Raw genomic sequence first — 26,957 nt, forward strand, 5'->3', positions numbered from 1 at the left:
TAGCCGGGAGCACCTGACGCGCGCGGGAGGGCTGAAATATGGAGCCGCGGACCAGCGACCCAGGTGCCGCAGCAGCTGCGGATGTCACATCAGTTCGTGTTAACGTCACGCGAAAGGAAATGACCGATGCGATTCGCATATTTTGCCCATTATAGACAGGATGCGGGAGAGGACACGCGCGTCCTGGTCACAATAGAAGTGAAGCTTGGAAACGGAACATTTGTTAATCCTGGAAATCAAATCTACTATTTTACTTGGTCACAACAAACACACATCTGAAAAAAATTAATGTGACAGAACACAAATTAAAATCGAATATCGTTTCAATTTCAAACAGAACTTTGAATTAAAAAAAAACCACCCAACTATATTAAAGGTACACGTTTTTAAACGCAAAATGTACAGGGGGTAAAATAATCTGCACGTCATTAGACAAGGGGTTTTGTTCCATATATTCGTCGAAATGACTGTAAGTCAGCAAACGAAATCAAATGACTCAAAATGCATAAATATATAAAGACAATAAATAAGTATTTAAATGTATAAACTTATGGAAGACAAACGTACTAGCCAAGTTAAGATCTTCTAGATGAAATAATGGAGTCAAATGAGAAGACAGAGACCTGAAGATGAAGATACACATGTCAACATTCCCGTCAAGAAAACAAAAAAACTACTAACAAAATGAAGAGAAAGAAGAGCGTCAGGTTTTTATAAAGAATTATATTGATACTGAGATGTGACTGGGCGGATGTGAAGCCAACACTTACAGCTGCTCCTGACTTCGGCCTACCAGCTCATACAAAGCTAAAAATGACACGCAAGCTACAATCCAGAGGCGACTCTAGATTTGGACACAGCTCAGATTTTTGTTCTTTTTAATCATCACGTTTAAAAAAAAAAAAAAAAAAGGACGTACAGAACAAGGAGCAAAGAAAGGTTTCCAACAGCATGTAATCTCATTCAGTTTTAAAAAGGGGAGGGGCGCATGTTTACCAACACCTGTGGGCTTCACAACATCCTCCCAGTCAGCATCAAACACAACAACAGAACATGGAACGGACAGAAGAATCTATTTACAAGTGTCATCGTTTTTTTGTTTTCTCTTAAAACCATGAATGTGGTGAACATCATTACGACACACAAGGACCCACAGCTGATAACACAAAGGTACTGATGTAGTGTGCATGTGGTATATGCAGGTGTGTGTGTAACAGTAGGAGCGTCGGCGTATGAAAAGGTTTAAAAAGTTCGCTGTCCTCGTTTCATTCCTACGTCAATCCTCCACAATGTCTTTGTCCCCAACTGTTTTGGAGCTGCTCATCTTCTCCGTCCGGCGGCTTTCTTGCGACCCTGTGGGGCGACAGGTGACCGGTTCAGTTCCAGCGGTTCCAAGCACCATTTTGACTGAGGCTTCTCACCTTTGTTGGCGTTGGCTCTTCTTCCTGCTCCTCGTCATCCTCTTCCTCAGAATCGTCTTTAGCGGCTGCCGCCTTCGACCGTGCGCCGCGCCTGAAAATGAGGTCCACGGGTGAGCGATGCATTTTGAAGGACCTCTGACCTTAAAAATGGACCTACGCTGGTTTCTTGGCGGCAGGCTGAGCTGATTTGGGAGGACGTCCTCTTCTCTTCTGCGGTGTTGATTCTGTTGACTCAGATCTGGGGAGAGAGAACACGTGAACCATCACAAACCAGTGGCATTGCTGAGGCAGACATGAACACTCAGTTCCTCAGATCCCCTCCTCACCCTTGCGATCGCCGCGGTGGCCGTCCTCGCCCTTTGGTCTTCACCTCCATATTTTCGCTGCTCACGTCATCATCGTCCTCCTCATCCTCCTCCATCCTTTCCTCCTCTTCCTCCTCCTCTTCATCGTCGTCTTCAGGAGGCGGAGCCGCCTTCTTCCTCCCCCTCTTCCCTTTGGCGGGGGTGTCGCCACCACCGCCGCCCGCCGCTGACTTGGGCGGTCTGCCCCGGCGAGCTTTCTTGGGCGGGCTGTTCTGCTCGTCCTCTGGCCTGGTGTCGTCGTCCCACTGGTCCTCAGAGTCGGCCATGGAGGTGGTCACCGCCGCTGCTTTCTTGCGGCCGCGCTTGGGTTTGCTGTCCGGGTCATCGCTGGAGGCCACGGCCCGCTTGCGACCGCGAGGCTTATCCAGGTCCTGTTTAAAAAATAAAAACATAAATGTAACTGGCAACACATGTTTAAGGGTCACTTTTAAACCTCCGTCATCAGCAGTACATATATATTTTTTTACAGCCAGTAGTACATGCTACTGTGATTTATTTTTTGTGTTTAAAAAATGCTCAATAAAAACAAATAAATAACACAGGTGCTCATCTATGGTCATTTCTTTGACCATGTTTGTTTAGCTGGACACACTCGTCCATTATGCCTCATATAAAATCCTGCTGCTGTTTATCTAGGAGTAAAAAAAACACAGCAACACGGACATTTATGAGACTCGCAGCACTTCAAATGATCGCTGCTACTCGGCAACCAAGCAGAGCAGCCGACTCAGTTCTGCATTGGCATCGTTTGCTTTAAATGACTTGATAAAGGGGTGGATTAGTGCCACATTATTAAAGGTAAAACTGCCACTGGTCGCATGAAAAGCCCTTCGTATCAGAGAGACGACACTCATTTTCACCTTGTCGGTGCTGTCGGCCCGCTTCAGGCCGTAATCCTCGTTCTCGCTGTGGTCCAGCTCCGTGCTGTCGTGCCTGGAACAAGGTGAGAGTGAGCGACTCGGCGGAGGCGCCTGCTGGACTCCACATTCCAAACCTGGTCTTGCTGCGCTGTGGAGAGCCGGGGTTGGATGAGGAGTCATCATTGCTGGCTGTCTCCATGCGGGAGGCTTTACTCTGTATCTGCTTTCCTGCCGTCGACAGCGGCTTGTTTACGGCCCCCAGGACGTTGGCAGACTTCGGCTTCACACAGAACAGACTTCAAATGAGTTCACAACAAAGCTAACAGCTTCTAGCGACGGGTTCATGAAACAGCAACCTAATTTTCAGAGTCCACTAAATGGTACTGTTTTTTGCACAATGTTTGGCTTAGTTCAATGAAACCTCACATCATTTCTAAACCAATAGCGCCACCTAGCGGCCCCCGATGACGCCGTTGCATGAAGCCTCTCCACCCTTCATTAACAGCTTTCAACACTGACCTTTCCAGGCGTGAAGAACGACTTCATCTCAGGTGGGAGATAGTTTTTTGTGTTGTTGAAGTTCTGAAACAGGACAGCGAGTTAGCTTACGCTTCAATGACGACTCCTGAGAATAGCTCCGTTGCTGGTTCGAACCTTATCTGGTTTGGTAAAGAAGCCGGACGGCAGCACGGGGTCTTTCGGCGACTCCAGGCTGTAGGTGGTGCTCTTCGACATGACGATGTTCATGGCGACGTCACACACCGTGTAGAGTTTCTGGAGACCCAGAAGAGCATGATGGAGGCACAAGTGACCTTTTCAAAACAAAACCCTGGAAGAGGAAAGTCGTACCTCATTGGCTTTGGGATCAGATGATGACTGCGCGTCCTTCGTCTGCTTGATGTTCTCCACCATCTTCCTGATGAACGCGTGACTGTTGTTCTCGTTCTTGGCCATGATGATCTCCAGGACGAACCACAGAGCCCTGAAACAAAGCAAATTTAACTTGTCACGCCGTCACCAGTTCCCCCTCAACAAAATGGCTACTCACTCTTTGATTTCCTTGAGCTGCTCGATGTCTTGCACCTTCACATAATCTGGGTCGTGGGCCAACAGGTGGATGGTGTAGGGAACCACGTACTCCGGCAGCAAAGACAGCAGCTTGTCTGTTTGAAGGACAATAAGTAGGAGCACTCATGAGAAGAACAGAATCGAGTGCAACATATTGCATCCAAGAGATTTATTTAATCTATATCTTAAAAACATCATTGAATTATACATTATAAAATAGTGAGTTTGTTTTACATTGTTAACAAAGGTTTTAACCAAGTGACCTTAACTTATAATACACAAACAACAATTATTTTTAAATCTTGTTTCTTATTAGTTTTCAGAGAATGTCCATCAGTTCAATTGGCTTTAACCACACTTTGACGCTTAAATCAGTTGTCAACACCTAATGTCACGTTTTTACACAACAGCACAGCAATGCAGTCATTAATTACATTTAAATGATTTTTTTATTAATATTTATTCTAAGTATTATTTTCAAGTCAAAAAGTCATATTTTTTAAGTGTAAGTAACAGTAAGACTGTTTTTAACAAAAAATGATTTGCATGACTAAAAAAAGTCCTTCCTTCCAGACTCAAAACTAAAAAATGACACTGGAATGAAGACAAACGCTCTTCTGTATTTCACATAGTTTTCACCTCCAATTGTAGAAACAGTAATGAAAGTAACAAGGGACAGGTGTGTGAGGCCACCCTCAGGCTGTGGGAATGGAAGATTGAATACAGATGTATCTTTACCGCTGATGGCCGCGTGCTGCTTCAGGTACTCTCTCCTGATGTTCACGTTCTTCACCAGACACTGGCGAGCGTGAGCGCGACGCTCCTTCACCGGGTCCTTAGCGCAGAGAGCAAACACTGCCATGTACTCCAGAGGCAAGCGGAGACGGCACAGTCCTCTGTGGAGCTTCTGTGCAAAGCACTGCCGCACCTGGTAGCACTCGTCCTGAGGATTGAAACCGGAGAGCGAGTTCAGCGAAATGCAGCGTAACGCTGGGAGAGACATCGAGAGATGCTTACGTTGATGACCAGGGCGCACAGCTGATACTGTTCTAGGGTAATGATTTCATGATAACACGGCTCCTGAGCCAGCTTCAGCAGCGCGCATGCCGCCGCTAGCCGCAGCCTTGACATGTCTGGTTTCCTTGGTGAAGAAAGGAGGACAAAGGAAATTCCATTGAATCTCTTTCAGAGAAAACTTGACAGGTCCAAGCACTGATATTTACCCCATCCTGCCTTGCTCTGTCAGATCCCCATCACTGTGCAGGATGGCAGTCAACATCCTCAGCGTGGAGTTGCCTGACTTGCTCTGATTGTTCTTCACTCCAAGTAGCCACCGGACCATCAGCTTGATGCCCTGAATCTAAAAAGGAATATTCAGTGTGAAAATGGAAAATCACAAATGCACCATTTTAATTCCAAAACATTTGTATAGAGGTTTATGAAATGAAGCTCCCTTGTTATTGTGAGCGCAAACAAAGTCAACAAGTAACAATGGTCGGTGGTGCTGACCTTGGCCATTGTCTCCGGTGAAACCTCATCATCTGGAACCCAAAGCTTTGTCGTCTTCTTGCCTGGAATCTGAAACCAAAACAACAAATCAATAGCGGAACGAAGACAATATTCTGGATGTGTCCACACGATGTGCGCACCCTGTCGTTCATGAGCAGATCCTTCACGATGAAGTTGGCAACTAGCGATTTGAGCGGCGCGGCGAACTGCTCCGGGGCCAGCTGGGCGAGGTGACCGAGGGTAGTCAGAGGAGTGATGAGCTGCTCCAGGTTAGCGGGGTCCAGACCTTTGTGGAGAGGCTGAAGAGAGGGACAAAACTCAGATGAAAAAGCCATGAATGCTAGCTGCGATATTTCACAAAGCCAACTTTGTGTGCATTGATAAAAAAAACTGTGACAGACAGGTTGTAAAAACTTTCAAAACAAGGGGAAAACAAAAACATGATGCTGACCTCAAAGATCTGTGCGAAGTGTGTGTCTCTGTTGGTGAACATGGCATTGATACAATGGATGGCATACTTGGCCTGGCGCGGGGGCCCACGCTTGGCTTTGGACTGCAGTACCGGCAGCAGGACACTAGAGGGAGTCGAGAAGACGTGAAGCTCATAATCTAAACCACTTCAGAGCACAATGATGTAATGCCTTTGAAACATACGACTTGATGTGAGGAAAACTTTCTTCCATCTTGCTCCCCGTGTTCTTAAAGATCTGCAACGCCGCCTCCGCCACCTTCTCATCATCCATCTTCAAACAGCCCAGCAGAGACTCGAACGTCTCTGCGGAGTGGAACGACACCGGGTGTGTGAATGACAGCACCTGTGAAGGGAGCAACAACACAATAAGTTAGTGCCTTCTGACAAAACAGACTTGTCTAACAATATACCTTCAGCAGTTCCAGTCCAGCTCTGATGGCACTGTCAGTGGGGACTCCTTCCTCGTCATCATCTGCCGTCCCATCAATCGACTTGTTCACCTGCTTTATCAATGCACTAACACAGACAAGGAAAACGATCAGAAGCAACACACGCATACGCACACGCACTCTCTCTTCATGATCCGGTACCTAATGGACTCGGTGTCGATGTGAACCGGAGCGATCCTCTCCAGCAGGAACTTGACCATCTCCAGGAAGGGGTTGCTGGGCTGCTTGGGGCTCCCCAGCTTTTTGGTAATGTCCCGCTGTTTCAGAAGAGAAACGGTTTGCTAAATAAAATGCAGTGATACGCTGACCTCAGCAGGAATTCATGTAGTTAATATGCGAATCAAAATATGCCAGCACATAAAAACTATTTGTGCCAGGCGCTTCATAAAACATATTGACCAAGTTTAGCTTTGAAAACAAAGACAATGAAGACATGCATTAATATCTATAAAGGATGACTGTAAATCATAAATTGCCATTTACATTTAGAAAATATTTTCATTAAATTACAGGAAGAGAAAAGCAAAAGATAAAGCATGATGATAGATCAGCTGTTACTTCACTTTGTATTATTGCATTTCTGGTGCACTACAACTCACCACACAGACTTCAGCCTGTTTACAGGAGCAGGAAGGGCTGACCAAGGTTTCCAGCTGGTCTCTGATCCGCTCATCATCCTCCAGAACCTGCGCCAACTTCTTCACAAAGTCCTGTGCTTTTCCAGGGTCTGGCAGGTTCCCTTGGGAGAACATAAATATCATGACATTAAAAGAGTCCTTGCGGCATTAGAATTAATCGGATGTGTCAAAGTGCTCACTTGTGATGACCATGACTTTGGCAAACACCGCCTTGCTGGATGCATCAGACTACAGACAGGGAGAAATGGTTTGAGATTCCAAGACAAATCACACCCTGTTTTTATCACCTACCTTGGGTTTTTTGACCAAATCCAGCAGGTCTTTGACATGATGTCGAAGCATATTCTGGCACTTCCACATCTCATTCAAAGCTCTGAAAGAGGTCAGAAGAAGAGGAACCAGTCTGATCTCTGAGGCACTACACTTATAGGTAGCTTCTAAAAGAGGGTCAGGTGTTCAAAGTGAACACGGCGCAAATGCAGACCAGATGTTCAACATTAAGGCGTGCAAGATATCATCTTTGTGAGGACCTTACTTGACAGCGTTGGTGTCCAGCGTGGCGTACAGGTAGTAAAGACACTTCATCCTCTCTGCCGTCTCCAGGTTATGAGGCACCATGTATTGTGCGAAGACTCGCTCCACCAGTAACCTGCATTGAACAAAGGAAAGCAACTTGTTTTTTCATTTTTCAAGGCTAATAAAGTAGGTGGCACTTTGGAAGACACAAGTATAAAGAACAACTGAAATATTAATCATGTTTGTAATCCTTGTTTAAGAGATACAACTACACTTGCGTTTGAAAGAATCAAATTGCATTTGTTCAAAAGTAAAGTTCAGTTCCTTCTTCCAGCATCTGCCTTCATTTCCCTTGGAAGAATTTCTGCATCATGAATATCGATAGAAAATAATTTAATTGCTTTGTGTTGCCGGGTACTGCAAAGTAAAACCATTAGGATGATTTAAAGTCGCACAAAACCCCAGCGAGATCATTTACAGAGTCAAGTAATTTACTGCAGCACTGCTTCACTTCAACCGGTGACAGTTGCAATCCAAAATTTCTCTGTTGGCAACCAGGAGGAGCTGCTGCCGCAGTCATTCCAGGGGTAAAATATTGCGTTCTGGAACTGCAACGAGATCAGAATCCATGGTCTCGCTGGACTTTTTAAGGCTCAACATGGCTCATTTGCTGCAGTCAAAGATTTTTTTTTTCAGAGGGTTGAAACTCCCCCCCCGTCAGAACGCACGTGATGTGGATGCGCAATTAAAATACTAAGGAGCCTCATTTTAATTCACCTCTGACTGAATAGAGATATTAACCTGTGATGTCAATCAGTCCTAAATGAACTGAACAACATTTTAAATGAGAAAAATTAATCTTTCAAAACTATCTTCCAGTAACACTCACCGATCATCGATGCTGTTCTGGTAGTAAATGTGAAGCAGTTTATCCTTAATCCAGGATATTTGCTTGGATGCTTCCCTGCCTCCTTCTCCCTGCAGCGAGTACTTCCTGTAGATTGATGCCAGGCCCATCATGGCCTCCTTACGAACGCGCCACTTGGGAGACAAAGTCAAGAGTCAAGATCAATGTGTGTGTCACAAGCAAGTGTCATCCAGTTGCACCTAACCATTTCCCAATGCCTCAGTGCTGGGAACATGGTGCATATGGTATGAATTTCATAAGTCAAGTTCATGACAGAACATCATGTTCTTTTACAAGCTTTTGGAAGGCACATTCTTACCAAGAAAGCCTAATCGGGAGCGAGTTCAACTAAATGACTTACTTGAACATGACATTACAATTCCCAAGCCCACTGGGTAGGAAAAATAACCACTAAGGGAGTCATAGGTTTGAGTCCCAGTGAGGTTACTAGTGTGGGCAAAGCCATGCAGGCACTAGTGGGAACAAACAATGGATGTTTCTCAGAGTTATTTGCAATATTTTACAGATCAAAAGGATCTTACTTCAGCATCACAGTCACTTGACCACCTTCACATCAATAGAATACCAAATAGTAAATTACAAAAAAAAAAAAAAAATTGTTTTCCTTCCGTTGCTGTACTAAAATGTATTAATACATTTGCTCTTGTACACATTTTTAATAAAGTTTTCAGGCGAAAGAATTGAGACCAGTACTTACTCTTTTATCCAAAGTTCTCTCCTTTACGAAGTTGAGAAGTGCATCATTGACAAGAGACAAGTCTTTCTTAGCCGCAGTAACAATAGACACAATGACGTCGTGACGGATGGCCTCCTCAGGGTCGTGAGATCGCACTTTCAGGAATTCTGGGAGGGACAAAAAGGAAATGTTTATGAACCTGAGGTTAGATTTCGACTTCCACTTCACAGTATGCTGGTGAACAAGATGCTCAAATGGAAACGAGTAATCGAAGATCCGATATGTTGGCCACAACTAGACCAGAGGAATGAACTAATAAGGCTACTGGATTGTGTAATGGCAGACAGGCTAAGGTGGAGGGGGATGACAAGCTGTGGCACCTCCAAATGGGCAACATCACATATGTATCATGAATGTGATTTTCCACGACAACAAGCCTTCCACTCGGCTGAGGCCAACACACTAGCTACACAGATACCTTTCGACGGCAAAACCAGAGCTGTCGGCTTAAGTACCTGTGAGGTCTTTAGCCAGGTCTGGGTGGTTCATGAGGCAATGGCTGGCAAACTTCACACACTCCAGCCTGATGGGCACGTGGATGTCATTAAACCTTGGGGGGAGGAGACAGAGATGAATGATCGCACAACCACTCACACTCAGCGTAGTGAAACATATTCAGTGTTTTACATAAAGAGCAGATTATTGACCGACTTTCTTTCTCCATATTACAATCAGATGGTCCTCTTGAATTAAAAACAAAAAAGCATTAATAAACTACAGTTTTCTGTTGGTTTTTAATTTTAGCAACATAAGACTAAAACTACCAATTATACATGAATAATAATCAGTATCACTCTATTGATCAGAGTGAAAAAACTCTGCATTTCAAACATAGAACTCATATTCATAAGCCGACAGTGTGAAGAGGTTTTCCCACATGCACAGTATGCGGAAGCTGGAGGGAAAACTGACACCCACCTGCCTAAGTAACACTGCCAGAGTGGTTTGTTCTGAGCAGCCAGCTCTGAATCCTTCGCTCCAAACATCTTAGCCAGCAGCTTAACAACCTGAAGCCTCTCATCATTATCATTACTCTGCAGAGACAGGAGAGAAGATGATGTGCACAATTTGGCTTCGCTACAAGGACAGATGCTTAGTGCTGTACATGTCATGTAACACTGGCATCGTATTCATAACTCCGCAGTCATTTAGATCGAGCGTGAGGAAACGGAAAGATTGCAAATGAAAAGAGACGAGGAGGACGAGTGAAAACAAGCAAAGGGAGATAAAGACGCAGGCAGGGTGAAGATCGAATGAGCCAGCATGAAGGGGCGAGAGTCTGGAGTGTGTGTGGGAGAGATTTTATCACAGCTATTATTTTGAGAAGACAGCAGTGATCTACTCTCCCTCTAACACTTAATGAGCATTATCCATCAACACCATGGCTTTATGAGGTGCCACCGAGGCGACATTCCACTGGATGGCTTGCTGCTTCATCTCTCTCATATGAATTAACAAATCTACAATTGGTACTAAAAAGTTACTTTTCTTTGATTCAAAAGGGATGTGAACATTTCCATCTGGTTACCTTCAGTTTGAACTCCAGTTGTGGCAATACTGAGAGCAGAAGGTGGCTGTCTATGTTGTACAGTTCCAAGATGAGGTCAAAAACATGTTCGGACAGGTCACTGACCGATGTCTTCCCCAGCATCAGCACCTGGTTGAAGAACTGTGAACAGGGAAGAACAAAGATTACTATGCAAAGGAAGTGCAATGTTGACGTTGACGTCTGTAGATGTGTAATATAAATGACGCCAGGTTCAAGTGAATTCTGTGGTATTCAACTGAAGTGCAGAATATAATTACTGCAGCAGGGATGTCACAACGCTGCATATCAGACAGCTTTCTAGAGTGACGCATATGTCATGGTTGAGCAAACAACTTCCCTTGTCAGATCAACAAAAGATAAGTTAAGCACAAGGTTATGTATGTGTGAGGAACAGATGCCTCACATTTGATTTTCATTTAAAACACACACTTTGTCCTTGGAAATAGCTGAATACAATTTCATCAAAACGCATCTGTGTTAACTTACATTTGTGATATAAGGCTCAATGGCTTGCGCCGTCCTCTTCAGCAGGGCCTTGGCCAGATCATAAGCTTGCTTATTCAAGTTCTGAAAAAAAGGAGGGAAATAAGTGGTCAGAACAGCAGTCACATTTTCTGAAAGAAGCAATGACAGTTCATGCAAAAGCTGCATCGCTATTTCTCACCTGTAGGGGTCTCACTCAATTAAAGTAAATGGAAAGCGTGTAGCCTGAATTGCCTTCAAACCATTGACTATTTATTGCACGCCGGAATGTGCTCCTAGTCATCAGCATTTTAAAGATGCACCAAGCACTCGGTATCAATAGACTCACCTTGTGTGCTGGCACCAGGTTGACCAACACAGTATCCAGCAGCTCCTGGGATACAGTGTCCCCTTCGCAGATAATGGAGCTCATCAGGTCCACCATGTGCATGTGCACCTTCTGATTGTGACCGTTGCTAGCAAGGCAAAATGAGGTAAAAAGGTCAACAGCAATCAATATTAAACTTTTAATTGTATAAATAAGTGAAATAGTTTATGAATACAAATAGCTTTAGGACTTTTCATTTGTACTATCTGGAATGAAATTGAGTGTTTATTCAGTTCAGCCATCCGTTTAACAGTTTCACATAAGCAAGGCTGTACAACTCTCCACACCTAAGCGTTTCATCAAAGTCCGACCAATAATATCCAGGATTAAACTCGTCAAAAACGAACGCCTGCTAGTTTTCCTACTTGTATAAGAAAAGACATTTAACAATTTCATTCTCAAATTTCTGAGATGCTTCTGAAGCCGAACTCCACCTCTGTGAAGAGGTGTATCTTTTGTTCCACTACAATGGTAGATAAAGCCTCTATACTAGATGGCACACTCTGTAACCGATGTCTTCAATGGCACCAATCAATAAAAGCCTCACTCCCTTCTATTCACTAGAGGCGTGTGACACGCAAACAATTAGCATTCCAATACACCTTCTACACAGAGAGGGCTGCAGATTACTTTCAACAAGGAAAAGCTTTGTGTTGGTACAAGCTCGCACGTATTTTGGCCATAATGGCAACGCGCCAAACACAGTGCTGCAGGATTCAGTCCTCAAGGTTGTATTTAGCAGTGAAGGGAGATAAAAGGGTCTGCATAACGGAACAATACGGGACTTCTGGTGGTGACTTTGAGGACACGTCTCTGTCCTGCCTGCAGCTTAAATAGGGGAAATATGACGCAATAAAAGCCGAGCACATCAGCAATGGCAGAAACACATGCTTTCAGAGACTCACTTGATGACCTGGAAGAGTGTTCTGTAAAGCTGGGTGAATATCTCATTGCTGTCTTCAAGCTCGAAGCAGATGTTGTAAGACTTCACCCAGGCGATATTCTGAAACAAGACACAACACAAACTTAGAGAGGGGTTTATTTTGCTTCATAATGACAACTTGACATGAGCTAATAAATAAACACTGACTCAGTATAAACCTGTGTGACAGGTGTTGTTGGAGGGGGCTGTCAGGATTTGTTTTTATTGGTGCGCACGCGATCATTATTAGACAAACGCATGTTCCAACTGGTTATCACAAGCGAGTGCTTAAAAAAACAAGGTCTTCCAGAATCACAAACCCTTCACTAACTGTGCCAAAATTACATAGAGCTGGAGAAAGAAAAAGACTATTTGTGTTGTGATAACAAGCAGCTTTCGTGTTCAATTTGAACTTGCTTGTTAAAAAGGTCTGATATAGTTAAGTGCTAGCATTTTCTCATGACATCAGCAAAAACAGATCAATTCACTTTCTGTTATCACCAGGAAAATGGGATCCAATCACAAATCTTGTTTATCAAGCAGCTATGGGAACAAATTAGAGTTTTAAGATCAACAAAATACTATCTTAACATAGAGCGTCGAATTCAGATGTTCAACTGTCAACTGCTGCACTTGAATACATTTGCATCAGAACTGGAAAAAAAAGGCAAGAAAATGGCAAGAACAAACAAGATGCAAAGTGAGCACTTTTCTGGGACGAACACGCACCTCAAGCAGGTAGAAGTATCTGTTGAACTGTGCACTCTTGGTGTCTTCGAGTCCTTTCAGCTGCCTGGTGATGAACATGAAAATGTCCTGGAAAACAGAAAGTTGTTTTTTTTTAAACAAAAAAAACAATCTGAGTTCAGGCAAAAACATAAACAAAGTCAGCGTCAAACAAACTTCACTTTCGATAAGTAAACATACCTTCAGTTTATCGGGAGAAGTGTATGGTGCTTCTGGAGCATAAATCCTAAAAATATCTGCCAGACAGCAGGCAACCAGCAACCGCACGTCCTTGTCCGGGTGTTTGAGAAAGAAATCTGAGGCCAGATGGAGAGCCAGGTTCAGGTAAAGCTCCTTCTCCTCCTCCGAGTCCTGGTCCATGTCCATGAAGGTCTTTACGACCATCTGGGAAATTGAAGAATCATGTAAAAATCTTGGTTTTATAGCCAAGTAGGCATCAGTTGCCCAAACCACTCCCATTAGGAAATCACAGCACACTCACAAGTAATTGGTAAATAAAGGTTCATAGATCCAAGCAACAACAAGGAAATGAGACTGACCTTGAGTCTGCGGACCATTTCCTCTTTGGAGATTTTATCGGAGATTTCCTTGACCCCTGGGGGGTAGGTCACCTTCCCGTCCGTGGCTCGAGCTTTAGAGTGAGCCATCCTCTTTAGCTCCTCACTGCCTGTAATGAAGAAAGACCCATGTTGAAACCGTGAAAAAAGACAAATTCTGCACCAAAAAGACCCAGGCACAAGTGTAAATCTGACAAAATGTGAGAGTGTCAAACACTGCTTGACACATACCTAAATAATTCAGTGAAACACAGAGGAGAAATTACTTTTGGAGGAAATGATTTTGTTTGCTGCATTCACAGAATACTCAAGCAAAGCCACTCTTTCTAAACAGCGGGTATGGCTTGCTTTTATTTTCCAAATTGTACCAGAACTCTTTTCAGTTAATACTTATATTTAGACCCTTTTCAATACATGGCCTCAAAAGTCCTTGTGTTTTTGTCACAACTAAAGGCATGGACAAAGCAAACAAAGAAAAGTGACAAGGTATTTATCCATCAACTCCCTGAAATGACTTCACAATCTCAGATTTCACCAATAGGACGTCACTATTGGTTTTTGCATCTTCTATTATCCAAACGCGGTGGTGATGGGAATGAAGGACGGAAGCACCATGCAGTTGTTTTCATCTTGAGCAGAAAACAACCATACTAGCTCATTCTGGAGGATTAAAACATGATCCACTACATACTTGAAAATGAGTAGATGTCTCTTGTTTGAGATTAACCAACACCCAACAGACAGTTAAAGCAGGAGTTATGCTGCAACAATTTCATTGAACCAATACAACAGTAAAAAATGACAATGCTATAATTCCACTAAAAACAACAGGAACAAAGTGAGGACAAGTAACGCAGAAATACATGCACACTTGGCTAGGGAAGCTGATTAGTACTACTTTCCTGAAGACAAAAGGACAGTAACATTAAACCAAGCTTGACAGCTAACAAATTCAGGCTGCACCGTGGGCTCCCAGTTGTATGCTGAATGAAGCATGGATGTGCGATATGGCCAAAAAAAAGTTATTGCGATAAATGTTGTAATTTCTGCAATAACGATAATTACCACAATAAATACATTTTCATTGTATTCCATGTGTTGGACACTACAGTCTCTCTTGAAACTGCTTCATGATGAAATGTATTAGTGGAATTTGACCAACATCAACATCATTATTTGTTTATGTTTAAATATAATGTTGGGATGAGAAATTCAATGTTTCACGTCTCTGGTAGAAGCCACTCGAGTCTGTCAGACCGCTCTGCCAGCTTTATGTAGGGGTTAAATTGAGCCGTCTGTCTGCTGTATCTTATGTCTCTTAACAGTCAACTTTAATTATGGACCAGTCTGGACACATTTCCCAGATGCTATCGAAGAAATATTAGAAATAATGTGAATAAATTATCTTTTAGTCAGTCCTTTGTCTCGTGTGATGAAAAACCTTTTCACAATTCTCTCTCCTAAAACGGCTGTTTTCCATTTCCTTATTGAAGATTATACGAATACTTCGACCGCTTTAGAATGATGGTCCCTAACTGATGCCGGGTCGTAGCATTAGTGCTGCCTGTGAGAGTGTGTCCGCTATCAGTGAACCCTAAAGGGGACACGGAAGAGGACCCTGGTGCTAATACTGGAGCGGAGCTCCGTCCAATGTCCAACTATTTTCACCACTGTGTTTCGCCGAGGCGCCAGCACAGCGGGAGACCTGCATGTGTTGATGTGAACGAAGGCAGACGACTGCGTCAGAGAACATATTGGGACCACTACATCTGTTAAAATAAACATGTATCCAGAGACTGAGAGTCGACCAACGTAATTATCAAAGATTCCCTGTATTAAAAAGAAGCTGAAAACTACGATCATGAACCAAAGTCCACTACACTCTTCACAACTGTCACACACTAGTGTCGGCTGTCAAACGCCGCAGAGCAGGAGAGCGCAGCGCGCCGTCACGGTCATGTTCACATGTGCAAGGCCAACGCAGCGAGTGCGTCGTGTGGTTATGGAACTTATCGTGAGATGCTGAATTGTCATAGTGGAGATTGCATTTGGCGGTATGTCGCCCATCCCTAGTCCAGACCATAGGTGAGCTATAGATAAATAAGTTCAATAAAAATAGATGGCAAAATGCTCACTCATCCAGTCAATCTCAGGTTATGCTGGTGCCAGGAAAGCAGCCCTCAAGACAATGAATTGAGGGGTTCCTTCTCGCACCAACTTCAAAGCACAGGAGTGAAAACAGTTCATACAGAAGAAGTCATTAGCCAAAACGAGGACTTCCCACCACAAACTTGTAAGACATCGCCATCGTGATGGCAGCATAAAATAGATTTGATGTCAAGCTGTTTGAGAAGTTATCAGCTCTGTACAGAAAAAGGCAAAGATTTTTTCCCCATCAAAGATGGTGGAGTGGAAGCATGTGGTGAAGACATGGCCAGTCAGTGGGATCTTTCTCTCAGCTGAACTTCTTCACAGCTTCTCTCCTGACAGCAGGCCTGCACTTGACATCACAAGCCAGTCAATACGGAACTTGATTTTTCAAAAAATAATTGATGACATTCCATAACCAATCATAACATTGTTCCATAACACAGGGCATATCAGTCTTGAATGCAACCATAACCTTGACTGAGTTGTATCATTACATTCCTCCAGCAACGTTGACCAATCACGGTTTCTGTGGTGCACCATGTAAAATATTTGTGGGCATCACTGCAGTGCGGTAAATGAACTTCAGCGTGCACCTTTGACAAATAACCGAAAAACACTGTAAACTTTCCAAACATTCCTCAAGCATGCTGGAGTGAGTTATTTTGCACCTTATGCAACACAGTTGGCAACAGCAAGCAAGAGAAATGGATTGATGAGGGACATGTTGCGACTGTTAAACACATTGAGCTGAAACCTTTTGCGTGCGTGTCAGTGGTAAATGTTTTGCAGTTTGTTTTAATTCTCCGATACAGTACAAAATGTTAGAAATCATGCACTTAGTTCGACTCTATATTTTATGCCACAGCTTTACCACAATAGCAGCTTTCCTTTCAAGAACTAGAATTACACATCCATCACTCACTACGCCAACTGTCTTACATTTATTTCTTTGAATTGTTTGTCTTGAGTCAGGATGAATTTAAGGAAACACATTTGTACATGCTCTCAAAACGACACTTTGGTCCATTTGTTTTAGTAGTCACCCGTTTTTCTTGCTAATCCAGTTTACAAGCGGACATAAATGGTTAACTGGTGAAGTAAATGTGTCGACGATCATCGGCACATCTAACCAACCAAGTGAGTGCTTTTTGACACTAAAATTCATTCTGAAGATCTAAAGCAGGCAAAAAGGAAACCGTTCTTGTACTTCTAATACCGTATCTACAGGAGGAGCTATTAAGATATGACTCATAGGCAGATACAAACTCACTCAGAGGAATAACTGAATGGCACATTACACACTTTGTGCCGTGCCTGCACTCAGGAGCTGTTTGACATGGGGAAACAAGTGCTGAGATCTTGTTGTCTGGCCAACCTCCAACTTCGCTGATGACTTTCTGACCCAGTTAACAAGACTGACACTTTGAGCTGCTGCACTGACACGGATACTGAACAGCCAAGACTGAAGGAAATAACTCCCATATGTGCTATGCGTCTGCAATAGTTGGAATGATGATGAAATCATCTTCCACTACCACTAGAAACATTTTTGTACTGGAGAAATCCATAATTTAAAAAGATTTCATGCTATTCCTGTCACCGTCCAAACCTTTACCCTGATCTGCCCAACGTCCTGATATTCTCTGTGACATTTTTTGGGAGGGAAAAATAAATTACTACACAAAACCATTATAAAAAGAAAGTACCATTGTCCTTGGGGGTTAAAGTTGCTCTAATACACGCAAAACAAACTCAGCCCACCAATTAATTTTATGAATAAATGAATAGTAATAATGAAGTCCATCCCAAAAACTAGATCAGCAGCAAATCATGCTCAATAACCATATACTGGTGAACTTGACAGAACACAGGAAGGCCTGTGGATGTCTGTGCTTTAAGAAGAAAACCAGACGTCTCCTGTGATTTCAGTCAGAGGTGAAGGAGGACAGTTTTTGTATTCTGACACCAACAACAGGGACGGCCAAAGTTAACCTCAATAAGGAGACACTTTCTTCTGCTTAAACGGCATCTTCCTATCAAAGAATGCCCGTTCCAAAACAATTAATAAATGTTAAGTTTGTTTAGCCCACAACTCAGTCTACTCTCTCCCTGCTGAAGTCTATGTGTATCCAAACATATTGTTTCAGATCAGATCTTTGCCGTAGAAATGGAGCTGTTAGGCGGCAAACGTTGAAAACTAGGCAGCGCACATGCCAGGCATGCCTCATAACAAGGTAGCATGGCAGAAAGATGCTTGATCACTGTACAGAAAAGAACACAATGGGAACATGGAAATGGAGACATTTGGTCTGGCAGCAGTTACTACAAGTCAAACCAACAAAGCCATTAGAGAGTGGCCAAGGATGGCTGGTGTTCATGCAGGGTTCCCCCCAGATTTCTGGCAGCTGCCCCCTATGCTGGGATTTGTAGCCTACACTGAGATATTCCTAGCATACAGGGAGATTTCTGCTGTTTCTGTTAATATATAGTGAAGTGTGACTCAATATCAGTGCTGCCATGCAGTCAGTCAATGAAGACTATGATGATGATGCGTTCTTGTAGCATGGCAAAACAAACCCGATTCTGATATCAATAGAAATATGAAAACACATTCTCTTGTTAGATGTGAAATGTGTGAAGCACATTTACATTTTTGCGTGTTAAGCACATCAAGCAGGTTTCTGTGAGTAAGAATTACCTTTAGCAAGATAAAGGATAATGGGAATTAATTCATTGCATTGTTTCTTATTACTACTACTAAGATCAATGGGGAGTGGCCACACAGTGAGATACAGAAATGTGATGATCAGTTTTGCTCCTGAATCGAATCATAAGCTGCCTGAAGATTCCCAGCCCTAGATGCCACCCAGAGCTTCTTATCTTCTTTCTTCCACATTGAAAGTCAACGGTAGGTCAGGTTTCTCTGAACTTGCTCTTCTGCTAATTGCTGGCATCTTTTCACTTGATGTCTTGTTGAGAGAAAACACAACAGACAAGAGGTGTCAAATCCTTTGAGTGAGCATGTTCCAAAAGACTACCCTTCAACAGAAGCAACACTTGCAGCATTAACTAACAGGTACAGACGGCCACATTTATGGCCTCTAACAATTGATGGCAACTTTTATCATTGGACATCTATCGGTGTGGCTCTGAAGCTCGACAGATAAAAGCACTTACTGTGTTCAATTCGGAGCGGAGGGCAGAGGGAAAAGGTAATTCACAACCAAATGATTCTCTGCAGATGGTCTTGGGCTTTTACAAACAAACACAAATATATTACAGCAGGACGAACGCCAAGCAGCATGATTTCGACCTTCCACACTGCAGCTGCTGCCAAAGAAAAATACATCTACATTGGCTCACTACTTTTAGGACAACGCTCAACTCCGACTTAAAACATTTTTTTTCTCCGTTTAGAAAGACATTTATGAGAATGGTCTCTAACATACAACAACAATGTGAATAACAACGTGTAAGGCAATGTGAAAATGTCAGGAAAAATGGAGAATTCCAAAGCACTGACCACAGAAACATAATAACAAATGTTAATTAATTAAAAAAAATCTGAATTTAGTTAACTTGATATACAAGTAAAATAAATCTATTCTAGATTTAGAATAGCAGCATTACTTTCTTTCAAAAAATCAAGTCATTACTTCAAATAATCATGGTTTTCTCTGTTTCTCAGCGAATTCAAGTTCCAACAAGTCGTAGTGTTATTAACCTACTAATAACTGTGATGTAGGTCCATTGACATCATCATCTGAATTCTTCTGTGGGAAAGTGCCCCCCCTTATTCAAACACTTCCCCATCAGAGTCACAACAGCAAGTCAGCCTGGTTTACAAATAATGATCATCCTCCCAGTCCCGAGTCACATTTCTTTTTCTACCAACCATGACATGAATTCTGATCTTGTGGAAAAGCAATGTCACACATATGTAAAAAGGGGTTGGGGATGAACTTAGGTAACATAGCGCTGCATTGACAAATAGAGCAGGAAAATCAAAATCAGTTCCCGACTCACAGAAACACCATCTCTTTGCTTATCTGCATCCCTACGTCTTCATTTCTATAAGCATTTTCATAACTGCATAAAGGAGAACTACTGGAGCACCAAAGCTAAGCCATCTTTTTGTGCAGGTGTTTGATGCGAAGTGTGAAAACAGCAAACAGCTAATGAGCTAGACACCAGCTGGTTCTCCAACTCAACAACCTCCACAAGGGCATTAATGAAAACAAACTGGTGTGGACACAGACTCAGTTTGACCCTGGCAACATCAGCAGAAATAAAACAGCAGACCTGGAGGACCTTAATGAGAAAGGATCAGAGGAAGAAAAAGCCTTAAAAATATAAACAGCAAATGACAGTCATGTCACCAACTTCCACAGAGTACAGAAGAAGACTCCAGGTTAATAGTAATATTACTCAAACCTTATTGTTAATTCAGAGTAGAATATTCAGAAATTGCACTTCTTCAGTCGTGGTTCTTTATATTACATATTCACGACTATTAATCTAGTTAATAACATAACTAATGTAGTGCACCAATAACACAAACGCGTCCCTCTGAATGGGAAAAGATAAAACTGTAGGCCTGTGCAAACACACCTTTAGAAGGTACAACTGGTCTGATGTAAACAGTGAGATTTGATGATGATGTGTTAAAATAAAACAAGTGATAAGGAAAATAGATTTTTGACCTTTAAAATTCTTCCATCTGGCTGCTTAGATGAGCAATATGACAAATCAAGCCCCATATTGACATAAACAAGTGGCCAACTACCCTCCACTGTATTAACAGACAGTATAACAGTAATACCTAGAGACACAAGTCTAAAACCTAATAACAGTTTACTTTCAAACACTTTAGAAATTGTTTTCTTTGGATGTTTTCAAATGGAAATATTGTTTTGACTATGACTTACTCTGCACTTTTGCCAACTAAGTGCGCCACACGTGCCATAGTGTTACAAACATTTAACTATCTAAACACTGTGACGTTATTAATATCAGATTAATATTCACTGTTTTTTATTGCTTTGAATGAAAGTATGGGTATGCATTCCATAAAAGTCTATATATAAATAATCGGGTACATTTTACAAGACAGAAAAATGCAATAATGAGCCGTGAAAGCTATAAACAACTGGACAAGCACAATAAACATGGATTCGTATCAACGTATCACAGATTGGGGTTCTACTTTTAGTATTATTAAGATGTGACAAGTCATCCTTTATCATGACTGGTTATATCAACAATGCAGACAAAATATAATCGCTCCAAAATAAACATTACAATGGACGACAGACCGGGATGCACTGCTAGCACATTATGTTGAAAGATACACGAGCTCCAATTCATCCACGGCCATTTTCAACACTACTTGACGAGAACGCAAAGAGCACTGATCATAGGAGATGAGGAATTCGGTTCTATAATCCAGAGGCATGGACTCGTCCCGCAGTGTGTTGTTGCTGTACTGAGGCTAACCTTGTTAGCAGCGTTAGCTCGCTAGCAGTGACAGAGGCAGACAGCGGCACAGAACAAAACATCCCGGCTGTCCACCGTTACACGCCTATCAAAGCCCGGGTCCCAGCCACCACGTCCACGTACGGAACACAAAACAGACACTCATGGTAGCAAAGACCCTGGCAAGTGAACCCCAATTGAGACACTTTGCACTCCAGCATCAGAAACCAGCAGCGGTGGGAGACGATCTCGGCTGCCGAGAACAGAGACACGCAAGGCGGGCTGCGCTCCACACACCGCGGCGGGACCCCCAGAGAGTGCGAGAAACGTCCCGCATATCACATCTCGCAGCGGGCGGTGCTGCTGTTGAAACGTTTGAATTGAACTAGGCGTTTAATAAAGGCAGCTTCTTACCTGTTCGGGTGAATAACGATCAGCCGTGTCCTCCTCTGCAGCTCTCTTCCCCCTCCTAGCTCCAAAATGGCGCCAATATGAGTGGCGCTGGTGTCCCTGGGTGTTACTGGGAGAGCAGTGCCACCTATAGGTAAGTCCGAGAACAACCTTATTTGGTTTCCAATTTACATCGATTTTAATGATACTTCAATTGCTGTGTGATGTGTTTACAGCGGAGGAGATTGAGCATGACTTCACCTATATTAAAGCAATTCAGGTCATTTTTCTACCCGCAACTATTCCACACCTTCTGTTTCAGGTCTGCAGTGGTCAGTACCTGGCACAAGTCAAATCAATTGCCGCAAATGCGGGTGTTTAAAGAAACTTCATGAGACACATTTTGTGTTAAATACGCTTCTGATATTATAGTATGATTATTTAAAACAGAGATACACATTGAGGGAGCGTCCTAAAATGCATATTAATATTTGACGTTTGGTTCGATCCCTGCTTTCACCTGTAGGTGGCACTGGTGTATTAATTTTCCTAAAAGACATTAACGCATGTCTAAAGCGACAAATATTGTTGTGAAATAAAAAGGTACATTTCTTAATGTTGTCCGAGTAAAATTGTAGTTGAGGAATAAAAACAGTGATCGCCAGCGCCCCTGTTCTCAATTATCTAATTAGCGCAGTGGTTTTTTTCCCCCTAGCTATAAAAAGAACAGAGGGCGAGCCTGGACTGGTTTCATGGCTCCAGGATGGAAGGGTTCCTGTTCACCTTTCCACCCTTCTCCAACCCGGCGTGCGCTGCGCCAGCAGCGGGCAGCGGCTGGCGGAAGGGTCGCTTCATGACCCCGCAAGGACTCGACTACCTGGAGCTGTGCAAAGCCCTGCTTTCCCCGGTGCCGCCCGCCTCTCCGTTCAAGAAAGCGGACACCAAAGAGTGCGGCGTGCAGGTCAACGCCAAGGTGCACAAAACCGTGCAGTGCTCGCTCGGACCCAAGACGCTGTTCTGGAAGGACCCGGTGCCTGAGAAGAGTCCAACCCTCCAGTCGTCGCCCCTGCGCTTCCTGAGACCGGTGTCCATCTATTCACCGGTGTTCGACCGCAGGAAGCTGAGGGATGAAAGCGAAGAAGAGCTGCATGAGTCTGAGCAAGACTCAAGTCTGGAGAAGGGTGAAGGAACCTTCCTCTATTCTCAGAAGACCAGCAACTTCCAGGTGAATGGTGACTGCGTCACATCGCTTCGGGCGCTTAAACCCGCTGTGTTCTGTCTTTCTAGTTCCTGGAGCAGAGGTACGGCTTTTTCCACTGCAAAAAGTGTAACATCCGGTGGGAGAGTGCTTATGTGTGGTGCATTTCTGGAACCAGTAAGGTACTGATGAGTGTTCAAACACGGGTCCTAGAGGAGCTGAAACTAACCTCGCCTCGACAGGTGTTCTACAAGCAGCTCTGCCGGAAGTGTCAGGTGGGGTTCAACCCCTACAAAGTGGAGTCCATCATCTGCAAGGTAACGAGTCAAACCGGGGTGTGAGATGGAGGGTGACGCTCAGCCACTGTGTTCGGGTCTCAGGGATGTTCTCAGACCTGCTGCAGCTGCGAGAGGAAGCAGCGACACATCAACATGAAGCGGCCTCACCGTCAGGACCTGTGCTGCCGCTGCAAAGGCATGAGGTTGTCCTGTGACGCCACCTACAGCTTCAAATACATCGTCTGAACTCGACGCCACAGCTGCAACACCCTGACGTTGATGGACTGTCTCAAAGACAAAGCTCACTTTTTCCACCGGCCAGTAGCTGAAGTGACTTATTTAAACGAAGCAAAACCCCTCTCTCAATCTTGGTGCTTACCATGAAAGGCTTTTTGTATGAGGAAATAAATGGATTTGCATCTTGAGTGGAAGATTTGCCATCTCATCTTCAGGATCCACATTCAATATTAAAGTTTAACGCCATTGAAACAGAACAATATTCTGGAACAAAATCAATGTTGATATGTACTTTACTTTGACACCAACTTGTACAGAGCACCAAAACAACGTCACAAAAATATTTACAAAGTGGAAAAAAAAGAACTACAGTCTTCATCTAAAAAGCCTTTAAAAATGTGCAATTTCTGGTTTGGCATGCACACGTACACACACGTCATCTCACACACACACACAGGAAAAAAAGAAACATACCTGCATGAGCTCAAAGCTCCATTTTGTCCCTCATACAAACATATCTTTCAGATAAAATATCTTAATAAATATTCCAAACACCCCATACAGTAGCAGATGCATGCACAGCAGTTTTGAGACAAATAGAAAACCAGAGTGATTTTAGTCTAATTATAGATAGAAAAAAATATCTGTACAGCAAAAGGGCATTTAGCTGCTGGAGGGGAACCACATTTGGGAGGGTAACAAGAGTTGACACAGGACGATTTCAGTAGTTTTCAACATCAATGAGTGCTGAATGTCAGCTAATGTGCAACTACATACCTCACATGAACAATGCTACGACAGATGTGTGCCCAAAACTATTGACAAAGTTTTCATGCACCGTCCTCTAAGCACATGAAGGCGTTACAGTGTCGGACAGTGTGTGAAAAATGCTACAGCTAGCCTTCAAGAAGTCTACGGAGAAACAGCATAATGACATTACGGATGGTTTCAGCTCGATCCAGAAGGCTGAATACAAACAGCAACTCTGAAAAGTCTCATTCAGTCTTGAGAGGTCCAACTTCGTCTGTACGGTAGAATCATTCAACTGGGTCATGCATTGCACAATTTTCCTACAAAGGAAGTCTAATAATCCGAGCGAGAGGGGGCTTTTCTGCGAAAGCTCTCGTCCCTTGTAGTAGCAAACTTCTTTCTGTGACATTTTAAAAAATCTAGTGCAATTGTGAAAACCGGTGCAGCGAAGTAACTGCCAGTTTTCCATAAGTCTCAGCTGAAGCTGCCCGGATTCCCGGCCATCTGAAGGAGGCAGCAAAAAAAACGTCAAGTTCAGTCAGGTGTCGAGTTCCAAATCCAAGCTGAGGGTCAGATTCTCGGTTACACGACAGATTGGGTTCTGTCAAAATGTTTATTTACAACGAAGAATGACTCCATCAGCAGGCAGTGGTCGTGTTCAGGGGTGAATCTCAGGCTTCTTTTAATTCCTTGGTTGCTTTGGAGGTCAAATATTTTGGTTAAGGTCTCAGGTTTGGACATCAGGCAGTTCAGGTTTCAGGAGCCCCCCAGCTTTCAGCAAGGGCAGGGCGGTGTGTCCCACCTTCCCAAGGTACCGAGACAGAGGTGCAGCAGCACCGGTGAGGGAGCAGCAGCATCCCCACGCAGCAGTGTCTCCGGAGCCGGAGGGATCAGGTGGAGGAGGGGTGGATGAATGTGGAGGTAATGGAGATGAGCCAGTGTGTTTGTAGGGAGACGGAGGAAAATGTGGCAGATGGGAGCCAGGGCGGGCGATGGGGGAAGTGTCGGATGATGTGAGCAGGGTAGGTTCTGAAGCCACGGTCAGAAGCAGGTTGGATGTTTTGCTGCTGTAATGATTCCGTATCAAATGGCTCCTTAGTGGTTGACGTGTGTGGGGCAGAGAAGGACCACATGAGGGGTCATGCGACGAGAACAAATTGGGAATATTGTCCAAAGATGAAATGGTTGGAGGGGATGAATTTGGACTTAGAAATGATGTGGGTTGAAGTGTTGTAGATTGGTAGGGGGCGGTAGTGGCCATGTGAGCGGGTACTGGACCTCGTCTGCTGACGGAGCTGCAGCGGAGCTCAGTTTCAGCGACGGGTATGGGGGCGGTTTTGGAGGGGATGGCGGGGACGGGGGGCTCCTGAGGTCCTGTCAGAGGCTTGTCCCGGAGGCGCTGGAGTCGGGGAGGTAGGTTGTGACGACCCGGTAACCCTGCGCGCGGCGGATCATGTCTCGGATCTCTCCGTTGAGCTCCAGGAGTTTGGAGCAGATCAGGCTGAGGTCCTGTCGGGAGCCCACCAGAGCGATGGTACCAGTCTGACCCAGGGTCTGGTGGCGGAAGTAGACGTTGAGCAGAGTCTGCACCTCGCTCTCCGAGCTGCCGCCGAACACGCCGTGCGGCCACCTCCTCCTGCAAATCAGACACATCGAGTCAGACGACATCAGATGACAATATCAAGCTGTACCACCGATGGCTACTCGCCTGCACTCCTGAATGTAGCGGACGGCTTTGGTGAACTCGTGGTTCTTAAGGCACTCCAGTATGGCCTTCACAGCCGCCTCGGAGGAGGGGAAGCTGGGCACCACCATGGCTGCCACCTGGCTCGCATGTGCGTGAGTGTGAGCCAGCAGCTTCTGCTCCAGGTCACTGGCTACCGCTGCCTCGGCCGCCTGCAGGCTGGACTTGAGATCGGTGAGTTCTCGAGACATGTTGAGCAGCTTTTGGGGAGAAGAGAAGACTATTTAAATCTGTTTTTTTCATATTTGTATTTGCATAACAAAGCACTGTTATTGCCTCTTCCAAAAACACTGTTTTTATGTTCTCAGCATTGATACGCCGGCCTCTTTTCATGGGTGCAAAAGTACAACTTGATGTGTTTACCTCAGGTACAGAGCTGATGGCGTGCACCTGGCCGATGAGTGAGCAGTAGGACTGGAACAGCAGAAGCAGCTGGAAGTGAAGCTTGTAGAGCCTCTGACAGAGCTCCAGTTGCTGCCACACATCAGATAAAGACCCATTAGCGATGAAACACGACGTACACTGGCATCACTCATTCACATAAAACACATGTCAGACTTGTGTTAAGTGAGCAGAAGGTTAAAGCAGTAAAGAAATTAAAGGAGAACTTACTGCAAGAGACTCCATTTGCTAGACAGCGAGAGAGAGCATGTTAGGCCGTCAGAGTGAGGTGAGAGGAGGACAAACCGTCATTGAGGGACATGCACACAACATTTCAAACAGCAAAGCCACCATGAGTCAGTGGATATCAAGCAGTTCTGAATATAAGTTTATCACTCAGAGGTAGCAGCAAACTAGCAGAGACAGCAAACATGTTAAAGTATTGAAACAAAATAGAATCCCAGTTGTCGTCCGTACCTTTTCCTCTGAGTCGCCAGGCTGGCAGGTAACAACACTGTCACCCGGGCATCTGGGAAATGTGTCTTTACAGTTTCTAAGCCACTGAAAAAAAACAAATAAAATGAACCACAGATTTGGAGACACAACAAGCGTGATGAGTCATGAGCCTACCGATACAGCGGCTTCCTCTTTGGTGTTGTAAGTGTCTAAATACTCCTGCAGCTCAAGCGCACTGAACTTCATCTTTTCAAGGAGACCGTAGGACATGATCTGAGAAGACGAGGGGATAGAAACGTCAGAATATCCT

General features: G+C 44.0%; 3 protein-coding genes across 12 annotated transcripts in view; 1 reads left to right on the plus strand and 2 right to left on the minus strand.

The window, feature by feature from the left end:
* Positions 1-195: 195 nt before the first annotated feature.
* Positions 196-21,863, minus strand: pds5b (PDS5 cohesin associated factor B). The gene is made up of 35 exons (XM_053847819.1): positions 21,628-21,863; positions 13,570-13,697; positions 13,211-13,414; positions 13,013-13,099; positions 12,267-12,364; positions 11,323-11,449; positions 10,998-11,078; positions 10,491-10,631; positions 9,881-9,996; positions 9,418-9,512; positions 8,924-9,069; positions 8,188-8,339; positions 7,318-7,431; positions 7,074-7,155; positions 6,962-7,010; positions 6,744-6,883; positions 6,286-6,401; positions 6,106-6,211; positions 5,878-6,038; positions 5,675-5,798; positions 5,364-5,522; positions 5,224-5,292; positions 4,938-5,074; positions 4,732-4,855; positions 4,453-4,657; positions 3,695-3,809; positions 3,496-3,628; positions 3,301-3,420; positions 3,166-3,228; positions 2,781-2,926; positions 2,647-2,719; positions 1,748-2,157; positions 1,579-1,659; positions 1,422-1,512; positions 196-1,353 (listed from the first exon to the last, which is right to left on the minus strand). Exons 2-35 carry the CDS (start codon positions 13,675-13,677, stop codon positions 1,321-1,323), a joined length of 4,206 nt encoding a protein of 1,401 aa, XP_053703794.1. The 5' UTR covers positions 13,678-13,697; positions 21,628-21,863; the 3' UTR covers positions 196-1,320.
* Positions 21,864-22,341: 478 nt separating this feature from the next.
* On the plus strand, positions 22,342-23,475 carry zar1l (zygote arrest 1-like). Its single transcript, XM_053846540.1, has 4 exons — positions 22,342-22,828; positions 22,891-22,983; positions 23,044-23,118; positions 23,182-23,475. Exons 1-4 carry the CDS (start codon positions 22,367-22,369, stop codon positions 23,323-23,325), a joined length of 774 nt encoding a protein of 257 aa, XP_053702515.1. The 5' UTR covers positions 22,342-22,366; the 3' UTR covers positions 23,326-23,475.
* Positions 23,476-23,578: 103 nt separating this feature from the next.
* The window catches only part of fryb (furry homolog b (Drosophila)), a 37,945-nt gene continuing 34,566 nt past the window's right edge, over positions 23,579-26,957 (minus strand). For 7 of the 10 annotated variants that reach the window (XM_053846537.1, XM_053846529.1, XM_053846532.1 and 4 more), the window contains 6 exons: positions 26,822-26,920; positions 26,669-26,752; positions 26,423-26,440; positions 26,174-26,284; positions 25,775-26,010; positions 23,579-25,702 (listed from right to left, as the gene is read on the minus strand). In XM_053846537.1, coding sequence (XP_053702512.1) covers positions 25,444-25,702; positions 25,775-26,010; positions 26,174-26,284; positions 26,423-26,440; positions 26,669-26,752; positions 26,822-26,920 — 807 coding nt within the window. In that variant the 3' untranslated portion in view covers positions 23,579-25,443. The remainder of the gene's footprint in view (positions 25,703-25,774; positions 26,011-26,173; positions 26,285-26,422; positions 26,441-26,668; positions 26,753-26,821; positions 26,921-26,957) is intronic. The other 3 variants (XM_053846530.1, XM_053846538.1, XM_053846539.1) reach the window with 1 other exon arrangement.

The sequence above is a fragment of the Synchiropus splendidus genome, chromosome 17 (genome assembly GCF_027744825.2).
Source record: "Synchiropus splendidus isolate RoL2022-P1 chromosome 17, RoL_Sspl_1.0, whole genome shotgun sequence".
Classification (NCBI taxonomy): domain Eukaryota; kingdom Metazoa; phylum Chordata; class Actinopteri; order Syngnathiformes; family Callionymidae; genus Synchiropus; species Synchiropus splendidus.